The 15,120-nt window shown below is 30.2% G+C and overlaps 1 protein-coding gene across 2 annotated transcripts; it reads right to left on the bottom strand.

Moving 5' to 3' along the window:
- Positions 1-1,342: 1,342 nt before the first annotated feature.
- On the bottom strand, positions 1,343-14,833 carry LOC124367780. Of its 2 annotated transcripts, none has more exons than XM_046824889.1 (2): positions 14,709-14,833; positions 1,343-1,691 (listed from the first exon to the last, which is right to left on the bottom strand). In XM_046824889.1, exons 1-2 carry the CDS (start codon positions 14,790-14,792, stop codon positions 1,404-1,406), a joined length of 372 nt encoding a protein of 123 aa, XP_046680845.1. In that variant the 5' UTR covers positions 14,793-14,833; the 3' UTR covers positions 1,343-1,403. The 2 variants fall into 2 exon arrangements, with proteins under 2 accessions (XP_046680845.1, XP_046680846.1); XM_046824890.1 differs by lacking the exon at positions 14,709-14,833 and adding an exon at positions 3,093-3,249.
- Positions 14,834-15,120: the final 287 nt, after the last annotated feature.

Raw genomic sequence — 15,120 nt, 5'->3', positions numbered from 1 at the left:
AATGTAACCTAATCTAACGAAACGTAACGTATCATAGGGTACCTTAACCCAACCTATCTCAATCTAACTTAACGTAGCGTAACTTACTAAATCAGGCTAACATATCGTAACCTAATCTACCGTAACCTAACATAACGGACCCTAACCTAGTCTAACCTAACCTAAAGTAACGTAACCTAACTTAATCTAGCCTAACCTAACCGGACCGAACCGAACAAAAGCTCGGATAAGAAGTGCAAACTGAAATAGTCCGTTAGTTTTGCACAGTGAAATTAATGATAAGGTGATGTTGTAACTGACAACTGAAATTAGTTTCTAATTAATTGTTATATTTTTTCAACACACTTGACATACAATTGTCTGGGATACATTACGTTGTGTATTGCCGAACTGATCTTAAGTAATTTGTATTTTTTCTTGCATTGTAACCAAATATCTATATGAGGCATAGTTCATTAGGCCTTCAGCAATAATGGAGCTAATTATTTCTTTAAAATTTATCAAAACTCGTATAGATAACTATTGCAAGAAGGGATAAGAAATCCACTAAGTGAGACTTAACTCTAACTCAATAATCTTTATTTATAACAGTACAAACTACATCATTGTGCTAAAGCTAAAGTATATGTTTGATATTATTATACAGCATGGATTGACAGCAATGTTAAATAAATAAGAGCATTCACTACAGCGACCACAAATACACTCATCAACATTATATTCGCTTTGTTCTATCAGAAATGCTTTGAATTACCTTAAAAATTGTAATTCTGAGACACTTCAGGAGACAGAACTATAAATAGTTTTACACCATTGTACACACAGTTTTTCCGTCAGCATCCAGTTTTCGTGTGGGAATGTTTATGATATTCCACGTTTCTAGTCTATATTCATGGGACGTACGCTTACATTCGTATGTATGGATAAATAATACCAGCAAGTCTAATAAACTTACGCACCTCCAAAATAGTGAAAAATATCAAAATTATCGATATGCTCACCACTTAGAGAAGTTACTAACTATAAAATGGCAAATTACACTTTCTGCGGGTGTAAAAATGTGTCATGTCAGCTGAAAATCTTTTCAAGAATCACATGTGTAAATGTTATATATTGTATGTTGTATAGGTATGGTGCAGTTCTGTGTATAACAAACATTATTGGAAACAAATTAAACAAAAACAAGGTTTCAATAGTAATGGACACAACGCTAATACTGCTTGCCTAATGATTTGCTATGCATATAAACTACCTAGTTTAATGTTGCTTATACAAATCAAAGAGTTATATAAAACTCGTGCAGTAATAATAAATATAACAGGAAATAAAATGTTGTTGTACATGAGTTGTGAGTTCTTTATTTTCCTCAATTTAGCACATGAAATAGTTGCAGAGTATGACAGTTATCTTCCTTTACAATATTCGTGTAAAATTTCAAGCAGAGGGCCCATTACCTCTACATTTCTTGCCATTTCATCATCACATCTGTTTCTAGGTTCACCATTCTTTTGGGCTCTGCAGAATTTCTCTTTCTTTGTAAACCATTCCCGGATATTTTCTATCCCGTTTTGGCACTTTTTATTTGCGGCCCGGCTTTTTGGGAACTCCTTGTCCAACTTTTTCAGCTGGTCAAGCACTTTTTTGGTCAGATACGATAACGTATCTGCTTCCACCCACTGATGCACTGACACCTGATTCAGAAAGTAACATTAAACTTAATGAACTCATTATTATAAACATATTTGTTAATGATTACAACTAAAAGTTGCATTAGCGTAATATGTGTGTGAAGGAACATAGAAAACATTAGGGGGTGGTGTAAAAGCAATTTGCGTAGATATCTTAAGCCTTTATTAAGAAACCAACAGGGCCATTTTGAAATCGTGTCGTTATCCATCCATCTCTGCAATAACTCGAGATTGAGAGACACTAGAGACTTGAAATTTGAAAAATAATCGCCTGCAGAACATAAGTTCCTCTTGATTCAAGGAAGAGCTCTATTTTGGGGTGAAAAGGTCAAAGTCCAGTCAGTCTGGCAAGACCCAACAGGCCTCTCTTGAAATCGTGTCGTTATCCGTCCATTTGAGCAAGAAATCCAGATAGAAAGACACTAGAGACTTGAAATTTAGAACATAAGTTCCTTTTGATCTAAGAATAAACTCTATTTTGGGGTAAAAAAGGTCAAAGGCCAGTTAATCTTGCAAGACCAAACAAGGCTTTCTTGAAACCGTCTCGTGCTCCGACCATCTGTGCAATAAATTCAAATAGAGAGGCAGTAGAAATTTGAATTATGTTCAAATTTCAAGTCTCTTAATGAGTTTTATTATAGTTTCTTTATCAAAGAAAAATCTCTATTTTGTGGTAAAAGATCAAGGTCTATTCATCTGTAAGATAACAGGTTCCTTTTGTCGGTTCATTGAATACTTCATGGTTTCGGTTTATTTAGAACCTAAAACTACATGGGCTCGAAGAATCCAGGTCCCTGAGTTACTTAAAAAAAGGTGTACTGTATAAAGAAACTTTCCGGAATCAAAATTGTTGTGCCCCATTGAAGTATACATTATTTTTGTAATTAAATAAACACACACTAACGTCTATGTGTCTTTATACCAGTTGTCTTAAAATTAAATAAGTAAAACTATTGTTACTGGTACAGCAATAAGTAATTTTATATAGCGTTTAGAAAATGTTTATAATCTATTTTTATTATTCTTAAACCTTTAGGAATTATATATACAATGGCACCAAGTACGTTCTGAATCTACTTTATAGTGTTATAGGCATTCATAGTGTTATGATCTTCATAACGACATCTAAAGTATACCTAATTATAACCTAAAGTATACAAAGAGCAAAATAACATTTTCTTATAAAAGCATTAACTAAACTGATCAAAGAATAATTGATGAAACTGTAATGAATTTTGTATCTTGCTTTTTTTAAGTTTCATTATGGACCTCACCGATAAGTCATGTTGACTTGGTGGGGCCATGATTATGTAAAATTATGTGTTACAAAATAAATAAAAAAAAAAATGAATAAAATTAATCGGTTAACAATTTATATCTAAACCAAATAAGTTTAAAACTTACAAAAACCACAATTCCGAATAAAAGCATCCAACGTGTCATCTTGCCAATATGAAGGAACCTTGGAATCAGTATTTAAAACTCAGCGATTGAACTGTTCATGGTTACGAGTCATTACATTTGATTGTTATTGATTCTAACCATTTACTGCTTAAAATTATTGGATAAGCATGGACACGAGTTATAAAACTCCATTGTGGTGTTGAATCTATTCCGTGTATTTAAACAGTTCAAGTTCCATTTTGATTGATCGTAATGAAGCCTAAACGTTCGGCATGAAATGAATAGTTTCAGTTCCCTATCTCTAAACCCTGCACAGTACTTTCTGTCTAAATAGTCCTTAATTTGTCATACATTTTCCTCTGGTTCGTAATTCAGTCTAATTAGTCCCAATATAAAGATAACTTCTTGCAGTTAGAACTATCGTAATGGAGAGATCTTGATGTAGCCCTTTATTTCTAGGTCATAGTCTGCTTTCAAACATCGCCCATGGAGGCGAAACTCAGGGATGGGTCAAATGAGTAATTCACGGATATTTCATTTGTGGTCGGTTCTTTCATAAATAGAGCTTGGGTAACACATGGTTTGCGTATCATTTCCTAATTATTATTTAAGTCGTTAGCTAAAGAAGCACAGCCTCAAAGTGGAAAACGTATTCAAAAACCAATTTTATTAGACCCACGTTAGTAACACAGTCATTTATACCAAACCCGGATGATTTTATAGCACATTAACAGTTCAATTTGTTTAAAATATGGCAGAGGAGAAATATAAAATATATGAAACCTTAGAATGGTAAAAGTTAATTGTGAATCTCTTCAGGTCTGGTTTAAATATTATTGAGATAAATGTAATTTACTCGTAGATACAACCACAGCCCAGGCTCGCTTATTTGTATCCATCTTTTACTAAAATGTATCAAAACTTGCCCTTATAACTCCAAGAATACCGCTTTTATAACTATAGATGTAGTTCCTCAGGGTGAAACTAATGTTGAAAAATCCCATTGTGGGAGCCGTGTTTATGAAGGAATCTTACACAATTTTACATTGGGTTATGATTCTAGGAACAAGGAACGATTTAAAACCAATTATTATTGTTCTTATCTTTTTTGAAATGTCTGATGAAAACAGCTTTGCTATGCAAAGGCCTAACGAAATAAGAATAATTAGTATGTTTGTGACTCTAAATTAAGTTATATTTACAAATTACCTATTTACTTACATATTTATAGCTCATGAGCTGTGGCGAATAAGATTGTATTACTTACAGCACCGTCGAGTGGTGAAACTGAATTGAAATAAGTATGTTCATGACTTGTTTCAAAGCTTCTGTGTCTTTAGCTTCTGCTTTTATACCTTATGTTTAATAAATCTTCATAGGACGAACTAGCTTATGGAGATGTTGTGGCATCTCATGAAAAACTTATTTCAATTTCGTTGAAAGACGGTCCCGGTAAGTAATGCAGTCTTACATAAAACTACTTGTAATTATTCCTCCGCTTACTACATGTCGTGTTCCTAGTTATGAGTTTTTTTAATTTAAATTCGATTCCTTACTGTTGCACACCTATATTATTTTATAAAAGTAAATATATTGTAAACAATATGTAAAATATATAACTAAATAACATTTATATTTCATACTAATTGTCCATGGTAAATATAAGATAAACCAAATTAAGTTTCTTATAATAATAATGTTTTTTTAACTTTGTTAGTCTTTTCTTGTCATTATTATTATGGGTAATAAGTATGCAAGACGATTAAATGCAGATCGTTGAGAAAATTCCACATGCTAGTAGTAGAAATGTGTCGATATGAGGATATGGGCATCGCTAATTTGCCAACTCTTTCCCCATCCACACCCCTCATAACATCTGAACAGATATATGTTTTTTGTGCTTTAAGAAGTTTTAAAGGTTTTCTTTAGGTTTCAAAACGCTCCCATTTTTAACTGGAACCTATTAGGTTTCAAACAGAATTGGAGGCATAAATACAGACTGAGATAGGATAGCTCGCTAATTAATCTTAAAAATTAAATGTCTCGGTTAGATAACACTGCCACCATCAAAAAAATTAATGCATACCACTGTTTCATTTTAACAGGAACCACTTCATTCTACATGTTTGCAGATAAGTTTACGAAAAGTTAGTTTTTATGCATGATGTTACGAAAACTACTTCACGTGGAATAATTAGTCATTTTATCGATTAAAAGCAGAATTTATGAGACTAAAGCAATGCCACTTAGTAAGTACACACAGTCAAAACTGTGCAATTTTGTATAGTAAGGATAAAAAAGAGTTTTTAGTAGTCTTCGGGATGTTTTGTAAATTTGAAAGACCTTAATATTTATCTTATAAAATTTATATTTCTTTACATTTCACTGTAATCAAACTTTTACAGTTGAAATAAATATCATAAGGATATTCTATTACCTAATCCTCATTTTTATAGTATATTTGTCGTTCAGTAAAGGATGGTAGGTCAATTTTAATTTATATGGTTGGTTTTATGTCAGTTATATTATTTTTAAATTGACCTTAACTACCTGTTCATCGCTTTTTGATCAAGGGGTTTTTGAAACCCCTCCAAATATGGTAACACGATGTTGTACAAATCCATGAAGGACAAACATAGTCATTCGTTTAAAAATCTGAGAGAGAAATCATATATATAAACTAGCTATAATAGTATAAAATATACACTTTAAGATTCAGAGATGAGTAGTAACGTTTAAATCAAGATCTCTTCCTAACAATATGCAGAGTAAAACACATTCTCATTGAACATTTGTAAACTAGTTATTAAAATGCCTTATGAGTTTAACAGTATAAAATGTTTTATGTGCCTTGGCTTAAATTATAAATGAAGTTAATTTTGAGTCTACACATTTCATGTATTAAAGTACCAAGAAAGTAAAAAGCGAGGAATTTCAAAGAAGACAAAACATTCTTCAGGTTTTGAATCGTTGTTACTCCTTTTCACAACCACAATTTATTCTTGTTTTTCTTAAATAAGTTGTACACTTATTTACGTGTTTTGTTATTTAATTACATACTTTTTACCTTATTGTATTTCTCAGAATCCAAACCCCCCTCATTCCCAATCCGTATAGGGAAAGCATTTGTTAAAGCTGATTTTTTTCATAGTTCATGAACATATTTAGATCTATATTTTATCAGTTTCAGTTCCCTTGGCAAAATATATATATATATATATATATATATATATATATATATATATATAATTTCAATAATCAATAATAATATAATTTTAATTATTTATTAATATTAATATATGTAATTTCAATTTTTTTTAATTTTGAATTTTTGAAGTACTTGCTCCGCCGGGACTCGAACCCGGATCTCTCACTTCCGGGTGAATGTGCTACCATTACACGACAGAGGCCTCACTTGTTACGATTCAATTATTTTGTATTTGGCCGTTTCTTTCACAAATGTATTTAAATAACCAAACTAACATATGATCGGAAGACCAAATACCTGTCAAATGACTTCTGTTTACATTCATTAAATTTGTATAATAGCCTAATTTAATTTCAATAAATATTGAATCTATATATATATATATATATATATATATATATATATATATATATATATATATATATATATATAGCAATAAGACCATCGTAATGGCTTTATCAATGAAGTTCCATAGTTTTTAAACTGTTTCTGGTTTAGTTCTCGTAAGTATAGCATAAGATTTTTTTAGATATTATTTGACATGTTATTAATATCACTTGAATTAGAATTTTGAACTGTAATACTGATTGCAGTCATTTGTGCTTTGAGATGAATCGGGTTTGAATGTTTATGCAATTTTTTATTAGGTTTCACAGATCATGTGTTTTCAAAGGTGTCATTATGGTTTAAGCCAAGATAAATCAAAATCTCAATATCAGATAACAGATTCAAACGCTGCACTAAGAGGAAGGTGCGCTGGAGCGGGACCCACATTTACATCAGATAACATTTAAGTATCCAACAGAGTTGGACGGTGCAGCTGGGCAATAAAATATATTTGTATACATAAAATTCTCAGCATTTCATTTAATTCCATTCTTTTTTCACAGTTATTACTTTAAAATATTGCCTACCAAGCACTTTCTTGGTTAAGGTTATTGTTGGCTCTAACAACCTCGACGAATAGCTAAAATAATACCGTTTAACTGAGGTGGATATTTCATCAGCTCCTTCTCACACGCGACTATAACTTCCGTTTCTCCGTTTTCCTGTGCACATCTAGTACTTGGATAAACCAATCCGCGATATTCTTAATTCCCCACTTACATACATAATTACCACGGCTTTTTGGAATTTCCTCATACTAAATGTTCAGCTTTCCTAGTATTTCTGGACTCAAATCCTCAAATTTGTCGGCTTTCGCCCATTGTTGCAAAGACACCTGTTTCAAAAAACAAACATTAATCAAAGTTGAATGAAATTGTTTAAAATTGAATTAGGTTTAGAGCTAATCATTTACAATACTGTACAACAATAGAAAAGGGAAGAGATTGTATAATAATGATTTAGTTGTTCCTTTTTGTGATTTATAAATTTTATCTTTTGTAGTTTCAGTTTTAGTTATAGCCTATATTCAACTGTTATATTTTTTAAATCAAAAAATCATTTTTGAAATTTTATAAGTACAAAATCACAATTCAATTTTTTTCATCTAAATAATAAATAACATGTGTGGTATATATTTAATAAATTCAATACCATAGACAAAATTGTTTTATATAATGGTGTGTACTGTAAAAGTAGCATACCAGTATATAACTAACTCTGTCTCTTAAAATACATAATTCTTATGTGTTTTAGCATGTATTTTAAGACCAATATAGAATTTTTTATAGTTTTAAGGTGCGCTACGAATATTCAAAATTCTATTTCTTATCGTTGATGATAACATTATGAATAACAATATCAGACTAACCCGATCTATTATCATTTTGATGTAAAACACATATTATATAATAAAAATGTAAAAAAACTTACACAAAACAAAATTGCGACGAAAAATGTCCAGCCTCCCATCTTGTCAACGTGAAGAACCCTCGAAAAGAGTGTTAAAAAAAAAACTGCTTTGCGTTATGCAACATTAACTCTAATATTGTTCTTGAGTCTGGTAGTTGAGCACCGTAGTTGTGAAACTTATTGAATCTAATTTTATTTAATTATTTGTTTGAAGTTTGTTTTTGACGATGGTAGAATTGTGAAGGAAACAGGATTTTCCGGACATTTGCCATCGTTCAGTGATACAAAAAAGTGCTGCTGATTTTTTTTTATCACTAAACTAGCAAGTTTCTCGAAAAATCCTGTTCCCTTCATAATTTTATTAATTTAAACTAATTTATTTATTGTATTATTTATTTGAACAAATTTAAATGAATTTTAATTGATTATGACGATTTACTAAGTAGTGATTACTTGATGTTTTACTATCATAGCTTTCATAGTAACTTGTATATGCGATAGATTATCACTCTATATTATATATATATATATATATATATATATATATATATATATATATATAAATTCATTTAATTTGTATAAGTGTTAACAACCTAATTTTGTTTCAATTAACATTGAATCACAAAACGTACTTGCTCCGACTGGACTCGAAACCGGATATTCCCCTTTAAACTTCTCTTATAGTGAAACCAAGCATTATTCCAGTTATACAATTTTTTATGATGTCAATATAAATATCGTTTGTGATGAAATTTTCCTTCCGAAATATGTAGTGGGGATCTGCATCACTTGGAACTGTTCTTACAAGGACCATGTTAATTACACAGGACCATGAATTTTATGAATACCAACAACATTCATTTATAACGAAAAAAACCATGATTAATATTGCATGGATAAAACCACTATCCAGACCATTTAGTGGTTTTAATAAGTTTATTAGTCTTCTTTTTATTATTGTTTTATATCACATATCTGCGTTAAGAAAATAGCCTAATTAATATAAATACAAACCTCATGATTACTAAGTAAGTACCCACGATAACAATGTTACGAATACGCTAATTTTGAATTTAGCTTCAATTTCACCTTTCACTTAGTGCAACGTCTGAAATTTTACACTGTCACAAACTAGACTTTCTGGTATATATAGTCCACGTCCATCTAAAGAGACACAAAACATTCGGCGACTGAAGAAGTTCAAAACGATCTCTTTGCATATTTTCGGTACGTAGACCACAAAAGAGGTCTGTCTGGGTACTCAGTAGCCATCCAGTGTAATCTAGATTTTCGATTGTGTTGTCAGCTGCACAATTCACATAAAATTATATCAGATTTCCCTTCAAATCCCACATCTCCTTAAATAATTCACAATACAATATGAGATAGCATTTGTACATATTTTGACGTCTTTAAAAAAATAAAGTTTGTTATTATATTTCACTTATCATCGTAACAGCAAACCTCTTAAAATGGTTTTAATCTGTAATTATTTGTAAAAAATTCGGTTCGTGTTAGTATTTCGATATCACATAGGAATTCTAGATAAAATATGCACACAGGTTTGAGTAAAACATTTCACCACAGCAATACGATAATATTAAGATATAACTGACATTGATTCCAATGAAAATGTCTGGCCTTTATGTATTTTACCTAGAATTTTAGTTTTAAACCATCTGAATTGTATTAAAAGTTTCATTAATACCTGAGTGTGCTAATTTTTTATAACTTTTATTTCACGATGTAGATAATTAGATTTATTTTAATTACTTAAAATGATAGACACTTTAACCACTTAATGTATTTCTATCTAGTGTTCGATTTATTGTGTAAAATAAAGGGTTTTAAGACTAAATTATTTAGTTAAAGAATTTCGGGTAACGACCCTTTTAAAAAATTAAATATTTTGGCTTGCTAGCAAATAATAGGATTTTGAAACTAAAGGTTTTTGGGCGATTACCCTCCAATTCTACTAATATTGTTCAGGACGCTTTATTTTATATGGTGATAGCCTTATAGGAAATCTACAGTCATTATTTATGCACGGAAATTAAATTATTTGTGATGCAATAAAACATGGCCGCCTTTTTATTCTATTTGTTTTTATTTCTTGACATTTTTAATTTGCTTCTAACAAACTCCCTTTTCTGTTCACATTTTAAAAAGTCGTCAAAATCCGTCATGTATATGACATTTTAATATTTATAAGGTCTATTTATGATCATAAGGAAGGGTACAGGATCTGTAGATAACTGTAGATTAAAGTTGTTAAAGACGTTGGCGTAATTTTAAACTTGATATAACTACTTTTTTAAAATTCACATGAAAAGCCAAGTTGTTATATATTTTTTGTTTATGTATAGTATAATCATCAAGTGTAGGTTTATTACCCAAAATATGTCATGCAACAAGCTAAAAATTCAAATAAGATTATCACATAAAAGACATATTTTGAAGTGGATGTTTTATTTGGATTATTCTGTTTTTGAAATATGAATTAACCATTGGTTTCTTAAAGACCTTGTATTGTACAGACATTCAGAAACCGTATGCATATTTTATTTTTATTTAAGCGTCTTTTCGCAGAATAAGTGAATTTTATTGTTTTGTCAGTAAGCAAAGCATTTTTAAGCAACCAAAGTATCAAGAAGTATTCTACAAATACTGCAAGTCCCAGATTTTATTTTTAAATACGAAAGTGTAAAGTACTTAATATTCTCTTAAACAGTTAAGTAGCTCCCAGTTAATATCATGATGCGTGAAACATTATTTTAAACCTTAGAGGTACACATAATTAAATATGGACTCCCCAGTAAAAAGGGTTTAGAGGAAGAGAGAAGAAGCCTGAGCTACGCCTGAGGCTTCTAAGAATTTTCAATTCGAGTACCGTTTACGAGGTTTAATTTCTGTAATGCTTGGTTTTACACATCTTTTGCCCTTAACTGTCAGTTTAGTAATTTTTAGCCTAATTCCGCTGTAGGTGTTAGCAAATTCAAACAATCCTTTTAACACATGAAATTAAATAAATGAAATACCTCCCTCAAACAAAATTTGTTTTAAAATTGCATATTAGTAAATGTAATGTAATAAAATTATAGTCAATATGATGAATGGAATTTCGTAAATCATTCATCTATAATTTACTATAAATATTATATAAATCACTTTAATGATGTAAAGAAATGTTAAATAATTTCTTGGTAATGTTAAAATAGTTTTATTGCCAGTTAATGTTGTTTATGTTAAATTAATCTTTTGATGATCCAACGCATCAGCACATTTTTATTTTAATAAACTTCATTAAAAATACAATAATGATTTAAACGTTTGTACATTTTCCTTCTCCTACAATTTTGAAAGTCGTTCGAACAAAATGAACAATTCTTTTTCAATATTTTACTATCAAAATTATCTTTAAAAAAATAGTGATTAATGTTTAGAGGACAAGAAGACTACATGCAAAAAAGTTTGTGAACAACAACATTGTTGAGAACTAGGGCTTGTGTTGCATTCCACCTCATCTTTCATCTTTATTTGACTATGCTAGTGAAAAGACTTACATTTGGACACTGACAAAAAATCTTTAGTATTTCCTTGCTTGGACTAGTGTTTGGACAGAGACTCAAATTTTTATTAGGCTGCAAGAGCTACAGAGTTATTATTTCTCTTTTTAAAGCCGTTTTGGTAAAATCTCTGTGGTGAAGATAGTATATTTTTCTTGTGGCCATACTTCTACTTCTACTACTTCATAAGAAATTCACGGCCATAGACTTTCAACTTTCCCAGTCCTAATTTTTAAAGAAGACTTAGTTAAATGTGTTCACCAAAATTTTAATTATGAATAGATAAAATTTTCATTAATTAAATTCCTAATTTTTCTAAATTCTACAATCTTCCCACTTTAAGAATTTTAATAAATTTATATTAATATCCAAAAATAGCTGGTATGATTAACCACCTCCTAAGCAAATATCTTGCTGTCATAACGTATCTTCAATTCTCAATTCTCTATTTCAATATTGTACCACAACCCCAAAAATATTAATTTGTACTTTCTATATCAAGCACTCAATGTAAGCTTTCCATCTTTTATTGTATGATGTAAATAGTGTTTTATTTTGTTTGAAAGCGTTTAGTGCAACACCATCTCTCAAACCAACCCTCCCCCTCCCCTCAACAGTAAAAGTTCTTAGTGGAATATTTAACAACAGTTTATTTTAGTATCTCAGGTCAAATTAAAATAAATTAAGATTTAAAAACCCACATTTTTTCTATTATTATAGTTTTCATTCATTAATATACATTAATATAGAATAGAAATGATTACCCTCAGGTTTTGAGGTCAATGGCCAAAGTTTTACTAAAATACCTTGGAAAAATTACATGAAAAACAGATTTATGCTTGTTTTTGAAAAATATTGGGGATACGAAAATAATGTAAATACAATCATTGTTTGTTTTAAAGAAATCTTTAAAATTATGCACAAAATTATTCATGTTGCAATTTAAATTTTGAATTGTATGGATTTTTAATTTTCCTAAATTTGAGTTAGGGGTCAATACCAAAATACTCTTAAAAGAAGTAATGTGACATATCAGAATGAATCTGAGTTTCTCGTGAGCGAAAAATCGGAATCAGAAAAAATAAATCTCAAACGGAAAAAAATACAGAGTACTCCGTAAATTTAAAAATAAAAAAAAATTTTCGACATTTTGAAACGGATTGAGAGATAAGTGAATTCTGTTTTCACCAATGACTTCCTATTAACAATATCTATGCTTTCATTTATAAAGTTTTAGATTCGAACACTTGATTCTTAATTTAGAAACACCCTGTACATAACTTTTGAGGAGCACATTTTTAATGGACTCCCCATGAATGTTTTATGGGGAAAGCACTTTCTTTGAAGTCAGTACACCAAACCGTTACTGCACGGTTGGTCTGTCTCACCTGGTTATCCTCAAATTCTCTATAGTGCGAAACTTCTAAAACTATAAAACCGGATGTCGCCATCGCGATCATTACAGAGAGGGACGGAAAGAGGGGTTCGCCCTTACGTTGTTGTTCTTAGTCTCAAAATATTGATTAATTAAAAAGTTTCTATCGTATGCAGATGAAAATATAATAGTTTCCGTCACTTATCATTAGCTTTATGATATCGAAATCACTTTCACGTAACAATCACACAAATAAAACTGAATTCGTATGGTATATTAAAGGGAGTAACATTCATTAAATTAATTCTATATGCATAGTATACTTAAGAATTGGGTAGTGTACTAAGGGAAATTGGCCAAAACTGTGACCACAATTCTCGAAGCCTGCTTCAAGATTGGACGCTCTAGACTGAGAGGCAGCGCGTGCACCCAATCCATCTGTCGATAAGATTATCTAAATTCAATTTCTTACTCAGTTTCAGCCGTTCATCCCTTGGCTTACTGATAATAAAAGGTTTTCACTCTGAGTGGTTTCAGTTTTAAGTGCCATGATGAAGGTGGGTCATTTATCATCTCTTTAAGTCAGTGATATTGGGATAGTAATAACAAGCTATGAAAAGTTTTAAAACTACTGTGCGATTAAAATCCTAAACTTTCAAAATGTACCTTTGCTTTTGGTATTTTTAAGATTGCAGCTATGGATTTATGCTGTATGGACTTTGAAAATGAAACAAGGATGTGGTACTTTGTAATAATATCGGATGAAATAACTGACGTGCATACTACTGTCATAAGTATATTCAACTGAACATAATTTGTTTTTAGAATATAGTAAAATTATATTTGATTAATCCAATAGGTGTTTAATTAAAAAAAAAACAACTAATTTTACGTAAGTTCAATTGAATTTCAAAAAGTTAAATATTATTCTCGATTAAAATAATTGTAATTCCAATGTCAACTTTACTCCATGACTTTAGTTGAAAAGACTTAATCTACATCTTTTATATACAGATTTATCCACTCTTTGCATAGTCAGCGTTTGTTCCATAAATGATTCTAGAATCTTTAAATTCAACGGAAAATTATTTATGAATTTCCTACAAGTAAACCTGCTAATGGGTATGTGCATTTCATTGCCATCTAGGACCGAAAATATAATTTCCAGCTCAGTCGAAAGAAAGATAAATTTTACATATAATTTGAAGATTTTATACTGAACTTTATTATTAGTTTAGACGGCAAAATTAGATTAATCAATTATGGTATGACGACTCTAAAGATTGATATATATATATATATATATATATATATATATATATATATATATATATATATATATATAGACTATGTTTTAGGACTTAAATCATTTTAAGTAGTAGAACTAATTGTGAACTATAAAATGGTAAAAGCTGAACTCAGTAGTGCTCATGGTAGTTTGTTTTCAGACTGGGGATTTTGATTGATATGCTTCTTCATAACTTAAGTTAAAAATATCTCAAATATATTAAGATATTCATTAGTCCTTAAATTGATGGTTATATAATAATGTTTATAAAAAGGAAACATAGATTATATAAGTTGTACAAAATACACCCTATAGATCAAAGTTTTATTCTAAGTTAAGGTGTGGATTTATCTAAAAACTACTGCTAATCCAAAATACTCACAGAATTTAACGGTAATACTTCCCAGTGGAAAATAATATACAATCTAACTGGTAAAGTAAGTAATAAGAGAGTACAAAGAATCATTTTGAGTGATGGTGAAATGCCCTGTGACCCCCAGCGTGGTCGCGGACGCAATAAAGATATTATACTTTATTCAATCAGCTGGTAGTCTAGGTCAATGTCAAGGTCAGCAGCTGTCACTTGCAGTGTAGCCAACACTTCAAACACAATGCCTTCATTCCTTCTTCATGTATCCTACATGATTTGAATGTCTAATAAATATTTAGCTACAAATAATGTTTACGTATAATAAACCAACAAAGGAAACTCTTTCGTATTATATGACGATCTTTAAGTTATCTCTGTATAGCATTGCTTTGCTATTTTAACCTTGAGAACTTTTCATATTAGG

Source organism: Homalodisca vitripennis, chromosome 8 (assembly GCF_021130785.1).
Source record: "Homalodisca vitripennis isolate AUS2020 chromosome 8, UT_GWSS_2.1, whole genome shotgun sequence".
Classification (NCBI taxonomy): Eukaryota; Metazoa; Arthropoda; class Insecta; order Hemiptera; family Cicadellidae; genus Homalodisca; species Homalodisca vitripennis.
This window is presented reverse-complemented; position numbering and strand designations above follow the sequence as displayed.

Bases quoted from the DNA above. Each gene is read 5' to 3' on its own strand.
- LOC124367780 (XM_046824889.1), bottom strand. From the start codon at position 14,792: ATGATTCTTTGTACTCTCTTATTACTTACTTTACCAGTTAGATTGTAT. The intron at 1,692-14,708 runs GTGAGTATTTTG...TTTCTGAATCAG, and splicing joins AAGTATTACCGTTAAATTCT to GTGTCAGTGCATCAGTGGGT.